A 15,583-nucleotide genomic window follows, 5' to 3' on the forward strand; every position below is an offset into this window, starting at 1 on the left:
CAAGTAAGAGAGATTCAGGGATCTCTGGAATTCAGGCAGACCAGGAGAGGTGATTTACTTGACATGTGACCTCTTATCTCTCCAAGTCCTGCGCCCTGCTGATTTTTAACGCCCTAGGCCATGGCCTCTGTGACCTTCCCAGAAATCCGGCCCTGTATAGAAGTCACCTTTTTATTTTGCTCCCGACACCTTCAAAAAGTGCATGCAATAAATCTTAGCCTAACAGCCGCTTCGCAGGATAACCTGCTTCTTCAGAGGCAGCAGATACAAGTTATGACATACAAGACACGATATATATATATACATATATATATATATATATATATATATATATATACATATATATAATATATACACAATCAATAAAGAGGTCTTATTGATTGTGTTATTATCGCTGTAGTTGTCCCGCACTGCTGAGCATGCGCTAGAATGTAGTGCCGCCCCGAGCCGGTCAGTCCGTCTGCTGGAGGAGGCACGCCCCCTTGTCTGGAAGCGTGCAATGGGATTTCCCCAAGCATCACGTGACTGACGTCACGTGGACCGCAAACGTCACATCCTCCGCTATTGGATTGGCTGCCGGTATCAGTGAGGAAAACAAATTTGGATGCAGATGTACTATCCATCTCCTATTGCGCTTGGTCAGTGATATCAGATAAGTTCTCCTCCTCCCCCCAGCCACAAACAATGCCACGGGAAAGTTGAGCAGCACAAGCCCCCTGCGACGCCTGCTTCAGTTGTTCTTCCGCCTCCTCCTCCTCCCAAAAAAACCACCTTCCTCATTATCTGACTCCTCTTCCCCACATAACTCTTCCTCCTCCTCCTCCCCACTCTGTGCTGCCGCAGGTGTTGAGGAATCATCTGCTTCTGCTGAGAATTGATCCCACAACTCTTCCTCCTGTTCTTGTTCCAGTTCACGCTCCTCCACAGCTTGATCCACCACCCACCAAGAAAGCATATGGGATCAAGTCGCTGATGGCACCTTCACTGTGACTCACCAGGTTTTTTCACCTCCTCAAACAGCCGCATGAGCCTGCAGGCATTTCGCATGAGTGTCCAGTACTTCGGCCAGAACATCCCCATCTCCCAGAGCATGTGCTTTGACTGTAGTTGTAGAAATACTGTTTGACGGTTTTCTCCTGTTGTAGCAGGCGGTTGAACATCAGGACGGAGCGTTGAATTCCAGCGAGTCGGGCTATCGCAAATCTAGCGTCTCACCGGCAATTTGTTTCTCCGCTGAATATCAGCAAATCGTAAGACCACCTGAAATGCCCAAACACCTTTCTGGACTGCTTTAGGACGTCCTGTAAGCCTGGGTACTTAGACACAAATCTCTGAATTATGAGATTCAGCACATGTGCCATGCCGTTGTCACACACCACGTTGCCGATCTCCAGTTGGTGCGGGGTCAGCCACTGATCCACCTGTTTGTTCAGAGCAGCCAGGAGAGCTGCTCCAGTGTGACTCTCCGCTTTGAGCAAGACATGTCTAAGAGGGCGTGACACCGTCGTACCTGGCATGCAGCATAGGCCCTGGGGAGCTGGGGCTGTGTAGCTGGAGAAGAGATTGCAGCACCGGTAGAGTTGTACTGCCACTCAGCCAAGGAGGAGGAGGAGGACGACAGCGAAGATGATGTAGCAGGAGGAGTAGGAGGAGAAGGAGAGGAGGTGGCAGGAGGCCTGCCTGCAAGCCGTGGAGGTGTCACAACTAGGTCCGCTGCACAGCCACGTCTCCCTGCTTGCCAGTGGTCACCAGGTTGACCCAATTGGCTGTGTAAGTAATGTACCTGCCCTGACCGTGCTTGGCAGACCAGGCATCCATGGTCAGATGGACCCTTGACCCAACTTTGTGTGCCAGAGATGACACCACTTGCCTTTCAACTTCATGGTACAGTTTGGGTATTGCCTTTTTGGAGAAATAATTGTGGCCTGGTATCATCCACTGCGGTTTCCCAATGGCCACAAATTTTCGGAAGGCCTCAGAGTCCACCAGCTGGTATGGTAACAGCTGGCGAGCTAACCGTTCCGCCAAGCAAGCTGTCAGACGCCGGGCAGGGGGGCGACTGGCAGACATTGGCTTCTTCCACTCGAAGATTTCACTCATGGACACCTGGCTGCTGCTGTGGGCAGAGGAGCAGGAACTGCTCAAGGTGAGAGTAGGAGTGGAGGAGGGTGGCTGTGTTTGTGAAGGTGCAAGGGAGAAAGCGGCTGAAGATGATGCACCTGAAGGAGGAAGAGGAGAAGGAGGGTGGCTTTGCTTTTGTGTGCTGCTTTTCCTCAGGTGGTCTTCCTATTGCAGTTTGTGCCTTTTTTCTCCATGTGCCTTCATAAGGCAGTTGTCCCTACGTGGGTGTTGGCCTTTCCATGGCTCAATTTTTGGTGGCAGAGAGAACAGATGGCATTGCTCTGATCTGAGGAAGACACACAAAAAAATTTCCACACCGCTGAGCCCAGGGGTGTGGGCACTATGGTGGCATCAGCAGCTGACATTGAAGGGCATGTTGGCTGGCTGTCCATAGGTGGTGATACATAGCGCTGGACACTGCCCCCAGCTTTTTCTGATGACGAGCTCCCCCTGCTTCTTTCAGCAACTCGTCTCCTCCTACTCCTCTCTGACTCCCCCTCTGAACTGTCCCCTTGGTCATCTTGTCTATTAGGATCCCACGTGGCATCCATGGCAGTATCATCATCATCATCATCATAATCATCCTTGCCAGCTTGGCTTGCCTCAGACACCTCATAAACTGCACCAACAGCAGGTACTTCATCATCCTCCTCCTCACACCTTACGTCCATAGTGTCGCCTAACTCAGACATATGAGGTGGTGTAACTTGCTTAGCGCCTGCATCTTGTTGTAACAATAATGGCTGTGAATCAGTGAATTCCCCACCAAATAACTCTTGCGAAGTGTCAAATGCAGCGGATGTGGGGCTTGTAGTAGCGTTGGTGGCTGCGGTGTTCTGTGTTAAATAGTCAACCACGTCCTGACAATCTTGGGAGTGGGATGTGCCTTCTTCAGAGCACTATATTTTGGGCCAGGACCGCACGAAATCACGTCAGCACGACCTCGAACAGACCTGCCGGGTGGCCTGCCTCTGGGTCTGCCTCTGGCTCTGCCTCTGCCTGTTGTTTTGTCCATATCGGGGGGGGGGGGGGGGGGTGAAGTGAAAGGTATGCACTGACTTGATTAATACAATGTGCAGTCACACAGGTGCAGTGAAAGGTATGCAGTGACTGGTATTACAATACAATGTGCAGCTGTCACACAGGTGCAGTTAACAGGTATGCACGGACTGGTATATTACACAGCGTGCGGTCACACAGGTACTGTGAACAATTATGCAATGACTAGTATTACAAATGTGCAGCTGTCACACACACAAGTACCGTGAACAGGTGCAGCGACTGGTGGTATATAACACTGTTTACGCTCACGTAGGTAGGTAGGTGCACTGAACAGGTGGGTATGCAGTGATTAATATAACAAATGTGCAGCTGTCACACGCAGGTAGTCACTGAATGTGCTGGGCCTGGCAGTGGCACAGTAGGAATTACCAAGGGGCCAAGGTCCAGCAGCTGCGACTGACTGAAAGGCAGGGGCGTAACTATGCCCCACCGGGCCCCCCTGCAGAATTTCAGAGTGCCCCCCCTCCCTGGGGCTTGCTTGTGGCCGTTTTGTGGGGGCTGGAGGGGTGGCAGCATGAGGGGAAAGCCTAGGCCACAGTCGGCGGGGAGAGGGGACGTTCCCCCCCTCTTCCTCACCTTGGGGCTCTCCCCTCTGTGCTCCCCTCCAGCTAGTTACAGTGTGGGCAGCGTGCAGCGGGCAGCGGTGGGCAGATACATACCTTCTTCCGTGCGTTCCACCGCATACTCCTTGCTCTAGCGGCTGACGTCACTTCCGGAAGTGACGTCACTTCCGGAAGTGACGTCAGACGCTAGAGCGAGGAGTATGCGGTGGAGCGCACAGAAGAAGGTATGTATCTGCCTGCCGCTGCCCACACTGTAACTAGTTGTTGGAGGGGAGCGCAGAGGGGAGAGCCCTGAGGTGAGGGAGAGGGGGGGAACTTCCCCTCTCCCCACCGACTGTGGCCAAGGCTTTTCCCTCATGCTGCCACCCCTCCAGCCCCCCGTGGGAGCAGGGGCTGCAGGGCCTATTGTTACGCCAGTGCTGACAGGGCTGTATATGCAACACATGTGTCTGTGGGACACACACACACACACACACAAAAAAAATAGATCACAAGAACAACATTAGCTCTCAAAACAGCTGTTGAGGATGTGGAGTGCTTTTTAGCAATAAGCATCAGCAAGAAGGGGCAACCTAACAAGCCTAACACAAGAGCCTAACTAAGCTTTCCCTATGTCAGCAGGTTCTCTCCCTTCTCTAATTACTGCAGCCACAAGAGTGAGTGAAAAGGCTGACGCTGCCTGCGTTTTATAAGGGGGGGGGGGTTGCTCCAGGAGGGAGTGTAGCCTGATTGGCTACCCTGTGTCTGCTGACTGTGATGTAGAGGGTCAAAGTTGACCCTAATGATGTAGTATAGTCGGCGGGTCGAACTCGCATATAGTTCACGGTTCACTGCGAACGCGAACCACATAAGTTCGCGTGCGAACCGTTCGGACCATCTCTACATAATTGTGATCCCACAAAATTGACGTTACTGCTATTTAAAAACTGCAGCCACATTGGAGGAGTTGCAACAGGTTGCACGAGCTGTCAAAAATAGAGATTGAATGGATTTATAAGCTGGGGTCCATGTGGGTTGAATGTGGAACTTGATATCATTAGTTTTATTACCAACCATTAGTAGATTTAGCTGCAGAATCTGTATGTTAATTTTATGTGTATGGAAATAGATTAATCATAGATGGTAATATAGCACAGCAATAGTAATGTATCTATGGGAAAGTGGGTTCTGAATCTAGAATGTTATGCCATCTAGTGGTTTTCAAGAGGAGACAGGTAAACAAGCACATATATTTTGTGGTTAAAATAAATAAATAAATAAATAAATAAAGCAAAAGCAAACAAAAAGAGTTCTACACAGTATGATATAAGCTTAGGATGCAGTGGTGTGGATGGTGTGCATAATTTATTTAAAACAATCCTTTAAAAAAAATAAAAAAATGCTTTTTTAGTGCTACACATGAATGGGTTTGCCATCATGTTGTTATAGTGGGTATGTGCATTATCAATACTGGTCAGGGGTAATGCTCATGCGCTATATTGCACATCTTCGCTCCTATGATCTAGGCAAAAATCGCTTCTGGACGTCTGGATCTGAGCACTGCTGTTCTTGAAAAAATGTATGTACAATACATAATCACAACAATATGCATACAATTGTGCAATGAGAAACACACGGTGCACCACATATTCCAGCTTAACCACCTTGACAAACTAACGAAACTAATATATACAACAACAATTATACAAGAGCACGAATCACACAATATATACAATGGCAATAAACAGGACCACTGATCACACAATATTTACACACTGGCAAACATACAGGAACAATAATCATGCAATATATGTACAGGAACGTAGGAGCAAAATCAGCACACAACAGAGTAATCAGGCAGGCCAGAGACAGTAAACAGAATATCAGATAGTTCTGACAGTAAGCAATAGAGGATAGTCAGAGAGGCAGACGGTCAATACAAGGGAGACCGATATCAAGAGCAGGGTACAGGGCACTGGAGACAAATCTACACAAAGTCCAAATGCTGACACCAGCAGGAGTTCAAAGGCAATATTCGTGACAGCATCATTCTATTGATTGTGTGATTGCATTAGCCACTTTTATTGTGGTGAAAGACACAGGCAACAACAGGGAAGGGTGGAGAACAATTGTGTTTGTGACCCTGTTTGACACTTTTGCCACAAACTACCACTGTAAAAAGTAGCTCTATATGGCTGCAATGAATGTGCACAGACTGCTTCTTTTTCTAACAAGAAGCAGAGGGCGCAGCTAATAATCTGTTACTACATTCAAGCAAATTGAATGCTAGTTTCCCTGAATAAGGGTGCTCAGGGGCATAACTATCAGGGGCGTGGATCCATCTGAAAATGGCGCCTGCGAATAATGGCGCAGGGTGTTGCCGCTAATCCGTTCGCCGCTTAACGCTTTTTAACGTTAAAGTCTTATTGTTATTTAACGTTAAAGCCTTATTGTTATTTAGCGTTAAAGCCTTATCGTTATTTAGCATTAACACAAATACCCCTTTTTGTACCTATCCCTAACCCCTAAACCCCCCTGGTGGTGCCTAACCCTAACCACCACCCCTGGTGGTGCCTAACCCTAAGACCCCCCTGGTGGTATTAAACCCTAAGACCTCCCTGGTGGTGCCTAACCCTAAGACCCCCCTTGTGGTGCCTAACCCTAAGACCCCCCTGGTGGTGCCTAACCCTAAGACCCCCCTGGTGGTGCCTAACCCTAAGACCCCCCTGGTTGGTGCCTAACCCTAAGACCCCCCCTGGTGGTGCCTAACCCTAAGACCACCCTGGTGGTGCCTAAACTCTAAGACCCCCTGGTGGTGCCTAACCCTAAGACCCCCCCCCCCCGGTTGGTGCCTAACCCTAAGACCCCCCTGGTGGTGCCTAACCCTAAGACCCCCCTGGTGGTGCCTAACCCTAAGACTCCCCCAGTGGTGCCTAACCCTAACCTTGACAGTGTTACATTAAATCCATTCACCGTTTTGCAGTTATAAATAACGTCTGCAGTTTGGCTTATGTAGGGCGCTATTGATAAATAACGTTACTGTGGGCAATAACGTCTGATGTTTGGCAAATGGATGGCACTATTGATAAATAACGTTAGTGTGTGCCACTATTGATAAATAACGTTAGTGTGTGCCGTTTTTCTTCATTTTTTCCCTGTGCGCCATTATTATGCAGTACTAACGATAAATAGCGATAAGCGTATATTTTTAATGCAGCGCCATTTGTATGCATAGGCGCTGTGCGCCATTATTCACTGATCCGCAGGGGCGTAACTAGAAATCACCGGCCCCCCTGCAAAAATTTGGATACCTCCTCTTGGGCCCGCTCAGGGCTGTTTTGGGGGCAGGAGGGGTCGCAGCATGAGGGGAAAGCGTGGACACACATCAGCGGGGAGGGGGGGCAGTCCCCTCACCTCGGGCTCTCCCCTCAGCGCGCTCCCCTCCTGCATCAATCATCAGTGGCAGCAGGTGGCGGGCAGGAATACAGGTCTATCTTTAAGTGCCTCATGCTACTTCTTGTTTAAACAGGAAGGAGTGTCAGACACTTAGAGATAGGAACCTCCAGCGCGCGGATGGAGGTATGTGTTTCTGCCTGCTGCCACTGATGATTGATACAGGAGGGGAGCGCGCTGAGGGGAGAGCCCAAGTTGAGGGAGGGGGGGGGGGACTGTCCCCCCGCCACGCCAATGTGTGGCCACACTTTCCATTAATGCTGCGACCCCTCCTGCCACCCAAAATGACCCTGAGTGGGCCCCCCCATGGTTGTTACGCCAGTGATAACTATAAATTGCCAGGCCCCCCAGCAAAGGATTGGATAGACCCCCATTCCCCAATGGATGTGAGCACTTGTTAGCATATTAAAATTCAATGGTACTGCTTTGAGTAGTGTTTGAAGTTAAAACAATTCAATTTAAGTACCCTAAGGCTTGGTTCACATTGGTCAGTTGTAAACTCACGTGTTATAAGGACTGTGAAAATCAATTAACCCTTCGCACTCTCACATGCAAATGTTCAAACAAATGCATTCACAGATTCACTCATCCAGGCACAACTGTTATCCCTACAGCTAAATTAAAAGCCAGGGTTTTAGTTCACAGAAGAATGCATTCTTATGCTTAGTCACCTATACTGCGTAGAAGTACCCAGGTAAACATAGGTGTCCTAACTCTGGCCCTGTAACATGCATAGTGCAGACATGCAAACACATTCATTGCATAAAACCTATCAATGGATTATGAGCACACATCCTAACTTCCTCTCCTGGGAAAGACAGTGCATCTTACCAATCGCACAAGGGAGCTAACGTTATGTGTCCATGTGCACCATGCGCATACACCAGCATAAGCTGTGTGCATGCTGACAAACATACAGGGGAAGGAGGGAGTGCACTGAATTAGACCCTAGCCACAGGTGTCAATGATAAGAATAAAAATACATATATCCAGGCACATCGCCTCTAGTTAGGACATTAAATAAATTATTAGGGAAAGGGAGGTGCTGAAGGGGGTGTGGCTAGAAACAGCAAAAATCAATTAACCCTTTGCACTCTCACATGCAAATGTTCAAACAAATGCATTCACAGATTCACTCATCCAGGCACAACTGTTATCCCTACAGCTAAATTAAAAGCCAGGGTTTTAGTTCACAGAAGAATGCATTCTTATGCTTAGTCACCTATACTGCGTAGAAGTACCCAGGTAAACATAGGTGTCCTAACTCTGGCCCTGTAACATGCATAGTGCAGACATGCAAACACATTCATTGCATCAAACCTATCAATGGATTAGGAGCACACATCCTAACTTCCTCTCCTGGGAAAGACAGTGCATCTTACCAATCGCACAAGGGAGCTAACGTTATGGGCCTGATTCACAAAGCGGTGCTAACAGTTAGCACCGTGGTGAAAAGCCCTTTATCACGCCTAAACTCTGTTTAGGCATGATAAGTTTAGGTGTGATAAGTTTAGGTGTGATAAGTTTAGGCATAATAAGTTTAGGTGTGATAAGTTTTTAGGCGTGATAAGTTTAAGCACCAACTGGGTTAGCACCGCAGTGCACAGCTGATCAAAAGTTTTGCGCTAGCAAAGTCTGGTGCACTTCGCATAGAGTTTAATGGCGCTGCTTTGCGTGCGGGACTTTGCGCGCGTAATAAACTTATCTAAACTTAGCATGCCTAAACTTATCACACCTAAACTTATCATGCCTAAACTTATCATGCCTAAACTTATCATGCCTAAACTGAGTTTAGGCATGATAAAAATGGTTATCACGCCTAAAGTCTTTAACTGGGTTATCACCGCTTTGTGAATCGAGCCCAATGTGTCCATGTGCACCATGCGCATACACCAGCATGTGTTTGCATGTCTGCACTATGCATGTTACAGGGCCAGAGTTAGGACACCTATGTTTACCTGGGTACTTCTACGCAGTATAGGTGACTAAGCATAAGAATGCATTCTTCTGTGAACTAAAACCCTGGCTTTTAATTTAGCTGTAGGGATAACAGTTGTGCCTGGATGAGTGAATCTGTGAATGCATTTGTTTGAACATTTGCATGTGAGAGTGCGAAGGGTTAATTGATTTTTGCTGTTTCTAGCCACACCCCCTTCAGCACCTCCCTTTCCCTAATAATTTATTTAATGTCCTAACTAGAGGCGATGTGCCTGGATATATGTATTTTTATTCTTATAAGGACTGTGAACTGCAATGGAGACTGGTAATAGACTTTAATGCAAAGCATATATGCAGCGAGCTAGAAAAATGCGATCAGTTACTGTGAATAGGTCCATAGAATTGTATGGGCAGTGAGTCGACATGCAGAATTTTTCTGCAACGCAACTGACCACTGTGAACAGGGCCTAAAATGTATGTGAAATTCAAATAAATAAAATAGAACTGAAGCTCTTAAAGGTTGCTGCAAAACAAGTTTGTGGACTGTGACCATGCACTTTTAATAGAACACCATGATTTCTTTACAGCTTGTAACATGGTGATAACAGGGATTGGGCTGTGCAAACCTGCTGCCAAAAGTTCTTAGCAAATGATACACAGCGTGATCGTCAGGGCCCTTTTACACTTAATCAGTTGCTCTCAGTTATAACTGAAAGAAAACTGATTTTCTAAGTAACGTGATGTCCATGTTTTCCTATGGAAAGATAAAAAGAGTGGCACTCACTGACGAGAGGGATAGGGTGCCCAAGCCTCAAAGGTTCCCCGCACTATGGGATCCAACTGCAGCAAACAAGAAGGTAGATGGAGGCTGGCACTTCCAAAAATAAGCTCTTTTATTGAAATATTAAAAGCATGTGGCTATACGGCGACAGCCCGCTGTTTCAAGACTCAGCCCTTCTTCAAGCGGATACTTCGGCTTGAAGAAGGGCTGAGTCTTGAAACAGCGGGCTGTCGCCGTATAGCCACATGATTTTAATCTTTCAATAAAAGAGCTTATTTTTGGAAGTGCCAGCCTCCATCTACCTTCTTGTTTGCATGTTTTCCTATGGCACAGTTCACACTTAACGCATTTAACTGAAATCTTTTTCACAATGCACTGCTATGGAAAAAACATGTACTAACGCATATTAACGAGTACTAATGCGCACCAACGCGAACCAACTGATTAAGTGCAAATGGGCCCTTATGTAACTGCTATGAAAATTTGTATTCCTTTACCCAGCAAATTACAAAAGGTCAAAAAGCTTTGTTATACTCCGGTGGAACTATCAACAGTTTTATTACACACTGTTGCAGATCAAGCTAGCCATGCATTTGAATATGCAACTTTATTTTAACCCAATTTTTGATAAGCTGTTCAGTCATGTGAATGAGGATCTAAAATCGAAATCGCTGACGCCAGCGATTTTCGATTTTGTGAGTGATTTTTTTTCCCTCTGCCGGCGCTTACTTGCGTGGTTCAATTTTTTTGTAAAGCGCATTTCTAAGCGCTTTTGCAGAGCGATTTGTTTGTTCACTTCCTGATGCAAGTCAGGAAGTAAACTCTTTGACTCGGAAAATAATAAATACAATGCATTTTTTAATCTCTATGCCATGCGCTTTTTCAAGCATTTTGCGATTTCCCTAAACCTGCCATTATAGGGAAATCGCCCCCCAAAATGGTACAGGCAGTGATTTGGTGAGCGGAACAGAATCGAACCACACAGATTTGAACACTCTCATAGGGAATCATTGCACAAGCGCTTTTAGGGCGATTTTTCAAAACCGCTGGCGCTAAAAAAAAGGCAAAAACGCCCTAGGTGTGAACAAGCCCTTACTGAAGAAACAATTTACAACAATACCATTGGTGCACCTTGGAGTCAAGAAAAGGGTAAAGCTTGTTCCTTTAGCCAATAGCCACTGTCACTGCATGAAATCATTATTTAACCAGATGGCTAAATACCTACAGGTGCTCTGCAAAGCCTTACCTGCAAAATCAATGTAGTCTTTATTGCTCATCTGTGCTGATGTAAAACAGAAGTTTGCCTTAAAATAGAAGATATTTGGCATTTTTTCAGGTTGGAGTGAGCTCTGAGTTGTCCCACAGTGCATCACTGCTGAATATGCAATTTAATTGTTTCCTTAATAGCGAAACACACCTCCAGAACCGCTGCTCGCCATGAGTTTGCTGGGCGATCTGTAACTCTGTGCTGATGTCACAGAATAATTAAGGGTAACAGCATGAACACTGCAGTCTGCAGCCATTGGAGTCACACCAGAGTCAAAGCATCTTCATCTGCATGCCCATTCTGGGCCACCGACTTAAAGTATTAAAGGCACAGAACTGGAATTGTTTTATACAATGCATTCCTCTCACTTAAATGCAAACTGAAGCAAGAGATATATGAAGGCCTGCCATATTTTTCATCATTATAACTTGCCTTACATGTCCTGCTAATATTTCTCTCTTCAGTTGTGTCTGAATCTCACCCTTAAAACAAGCATGCAGCTAATCTTGTCAGATTTTTGTCCGAGACATCGGATCTGCATGCTTGATCAGGGTCTATGGCTAAAATTATTAGAGACAGAGGATCAGCAGAACAACCAGGCATCTGGTATTGTTTAAAATTAATCCATAGGCTGTGATATGGAGTTGGCCCTTTGCAGCTGTAACAAGTTTTCTACAAGTTTTAAGAGTGTGTTTATTGGGTTAAGGTCAGGGCGCTGTGTGTAGCCCCAGGGTTGTGCAGAAGATCCTCACAGGGGTGGTGCTCCAATTTGAAAAAGGGGCCCTAATCAATCAATCAATCATGCGAAATTGTGTATGTAATACCTCCTCTCCAGAATACAGTATTAGGGAGTCTTAGCCCCCCCCCCCTTCCTTTAAGGCAGTATCAGGCAGCCTTTGTGTCTCCTTCCAACCAAGTATTTTTGCACCACCACACTCAAATCAACAGTGATAGGTGCCCACTATTAGAGTGGGCACAGTGGAGCCTGATGTAGGCACAGACTCACCTATCATTACTGGCACTTCTGTCCCTCTTGATCAGCACCCATGATTATTTTCTGGCAAGAAAGAAGTGCCTGTCAATATGCAGGGATTGTTAAGCATTAGTAGGTGCAAAACTGCAGTAAGTGCCAAGGTGTAGTGGATGCCCAGATGCAGTGGCTGCTAAGATGCAAAGGTCCAGTTTGTGCTAAGTTGCAGTGGGTGCTGAGGTGCAAAAGTACAGTCTGTGTCAAGCTGCATTGAGTACCAAGGTCCAGTTTGTATTGGGTGTTTATTTGCAGAGGGTGATAAGCAGTATTGGGTGCTGAATGAGTAGCAGATGGTGATAAACAATAGTGGGTGCCATGTTAGTGCTAATTGGTACAGGGAGCCATGTGAGTGCTGGGTACAGGCCAATAGTGGGCACTGGGTGCATGTAGATGCAGTGGGCAGTACATGAGTGAGTAGGGAGTGCCATGTGTGGTCTGGATGTGTGCCATGGGAGAGTACTGAGTCTCATATGGGTTCGGACCAAGGGTGGGTACTAGGTGCTATTTGGGTGCTTTTCATGGACGGGTACTAGGTGCATATAATGGCATGGAAACTTGGTACCATGTGAGTACTGTGCCATGTGGGTGTTGGAGGTATTGGGTGTCTTGTGGGTCCTAGGTGCAAATACTGAGTGCCAAATGGGTACTGGGAGTGAGTATTTGTTTTCATGTGGGTGCCATGTGGATGCTGTGTGCTGGCACAGGGTGTCATGTAGATTCAGGCTGTATGGATGGGTATCAAGCATCATGTAGGTGTTGATTGCAGGTATTCTGTCCCTTGTGAGTTCTGGGTGCATGTACTGGATGTCATGTGAGTGCTTGGCGTGGGTGCTGGGCTCCAAGTGGAGGCTTGGTGCAGCTGGAACTACTGCAGATGAAACATGTGGGTGCTGGGTGCAGGTAGTGCTTATCACATAGGTGCAAATACTTGGTGCCATGCTTGCACTGGGTTCTAGCTATGGGTGACCATTATGTGTCATGTGGGTTCTGAGTGCAGGTACTTCAGGTGCAAGTAATGGTTATGTGGGTGCAGATAATGGGCTGCCACATGGAGGCTGTGTGCAGGTGTGAATAGTAGGTGCCATGTTAGGGCTGGGTGCAAGTACTGTGCCATGTGGGTATAATGTGGTAGCTGGATATTGGTGGGATTACAGTGGGCGCAGCAAGTGGGATGTTACTGTGGGTGCTGCTATGAATAGCATAGTTGCTGCTAGGGGAGGTAGAAGTCAATGTTGTTGCTGGGGGAGATAGAGATCAGTGTGGTTGCTGGGGGAAGGGTAGGTCAGTCTGTGGGTGCTTTGGGGGGAGGACACTGTTAGTCCTGTGGGAGGTAGAGGTCATTGTGAGTGCATGGGGAGAGGTTACTGTGGGTCTTGGGGGAGGTAGAGGTCATTGTGGGTGCTAGAGGTAGGAGAGGTTACTGTGGATGCTGAAGAGGTCAGTGTGGTTACTGGAGGAGGGAGAAGTCATTGTAGATGCTGGGTGTTGGGAGAGGTCACTGTGGGTGCTGGGGGAGGGGAAAGTCATTGTGGATGCTGGGTTTTGGAAGAGGTCACTGTGGGTGCTGGCGATGGGAGACGCCGCTGTAGGTGCTGCTTTTGGGATGGGAGGTCCCTGTGGGTGCTGCAAGGGACAGGACAGTAGGGTAGCCGCTGGGAGAGGGATAGATCGCTGTGGGTGCTGGGGATGGATAGGTCAGTGGGGGGGGGGGGGGCTGGGGGAAATCACTGTGGCTGCTGGGGGAGGGAGAGATCAGTGTGGGTGCTGGGATAGGCAGGATCACTGCTAAAGCTGGGGAGGAACAGGCCACTGTCGGTGCTAGGTGGAGGGAGAGTTTAGTGTGGGTGCTAGTGCAGGGACAGGTAACTGTGTGTGCTGGGGATGGAGACGTCACAGTGGATGCAGCTGTTAGGGAGACACCATCTTACTTGCTCCCACACAGCTCATGGAATAGCCAGCCACACTAGGATTCCTGTCCAGGCCTCTTCACTTCAGTGTCCCAGGGGGTGGAGCATCCCACGGTTGGGCAGGGCTTACCATGGTCGGGGCTTCTTTTGCGCAGCCAGAGGGGCCTTTTTTGAAGCTTTTAAAAAGAGAGGGAAGTGCCTGGGCACCCCCTCTCTGCGCGTGCCTGTGTAGGCCAGTCAAGTTACTTCACACCAAACTCGCTCATTTATTTATTTATGGGCCTTTCTTTGTGCACAGTCATGTTGAGACAGGAAGGGGTCATCCCCAAACTGTTGCCACAAAGTTGGAAAATACCTCACCTGTGGGCATGCAGTTCTCCATCAGGTTCTCTCTTTTGCAAGCTGTAGATGCAGTTCTCCATCAGGTCCTCTCATTAACATCTGATGCTGTGATTGGCTCCCAGGCTGTGTAAGGCATCAACGGGAGGCAAGAGAAGTGGTGTCAATATTGAGGGGGGGGGGCTGCACGAATCTTAAGCCCCATCTACACGATACGATTCTTTGTGCGATTCGATTACGATTCTATTTACCATCCAATTAAATCCAACATGTCCGATTGGGATTCGATTCAATTTAATTCGATTTGCCATTGCAAAACAATGGCAAATCGAATTGAATGGAACCGAATCCCGATTGTCGGATTAAATCGGATTGTAAATAGAATCGTAATTGAATCGCACAAAGAATCGTATCGTGTAGATGGGGCTTAAGTTACGCTATTGTCATGTTCCCTTTTTAAGCAAGCAAGAGTTTCTTCTAAAAACTTGTAATAGTGTAGCTAATCTATTGGAGCATTTAATGCAAAGAGAAGTACATTTCTTTTTACTTTCACTGCTTGAAGACCCAGGGTACAGAAATTAAAGCAACCTGTCATTTATGCTGCTAGTAACTCTCATTTGTGTTTTAGCAGTCAGACTATCTCAGACTATAATTTGTCAGTTAAAATTTAGCTAAGTTGCACTTCTCCATTACCATAATCTTTCAAGGCTCTTCTTTGTACTAGAGGTTATACGCTTCTGCACTGGTTGAATTTTGTAATAATTAGACAGCAGCTGTACATATACTCCATTCCCCTAGTCTATCATTAAAAAACAAAGTGCTTCTGAATAGTTGTGTCTTTATCACTCTCACACTGCAGAAATATGTTAGGTTCTGGAGAGAAGAACAAAATGAGGGAGAAGTATTTGACACAACTTAAGAGAGCTTCAGAAGACGCCAGAAATATGACTTCACAGGACTTGCAGTTCAATTACAAGGGCATTCTGTACCCCACTACTTTTTGCAGTGAGGCAACTTTTGAAGCCATGGACACCTATGAAGCCAGACAAGATGATGTTCTGATTCTAACATATCCAAAATGTGGTAGGTGAATTAAGATAGACAAATCATCTGTATTAATGTTGATATGTTACAATCTAATTG

At 46.9% G+C, this 15,583-nt stretch overlaps 1 protein-coding gene across 1 annotated transcript in view; it reads left to right on the top strand.

Moving 5' to 3' along the window:
• The first annotated feature begins 15,185 nt into the window (after positions 1 to 15,185).
• LOC137504047 (sulfotransferase 6B1-like) overlaps positions 15,186 to 15,583 on the top strand; it is a 100,642-nt gene continuing 100,244 nt past the window's right edge. The window contains exon 1 of the mRNA XM_068231969.1: positions 15,186 to 15,523. Within this exon, the coding sequence (XP_068088070.1) occupies positions 15,304 to 15,523 (220 nt within the window). The 5' untranslated portion in view covers positions 15,186 to 15,303. The remainder of the gene's footprint in view (positions 15,524 to 15,583) is intronic.

This window comes from Hyperolius riggenbachi, chromosome 4 (assembly GCF_040937935.1).
Source record: "Hyperolius riggenbachi isolate aHypRig1 chromosome 4, aHypRig1.pri, whole genome shotgun sequence".
Lineage (NCBI taxonomy): Eukaryota > Metazoa > Chordata > Amphibia > Anura > Hyperoliidae > Hyperolius > Hyperolius riggenbachi.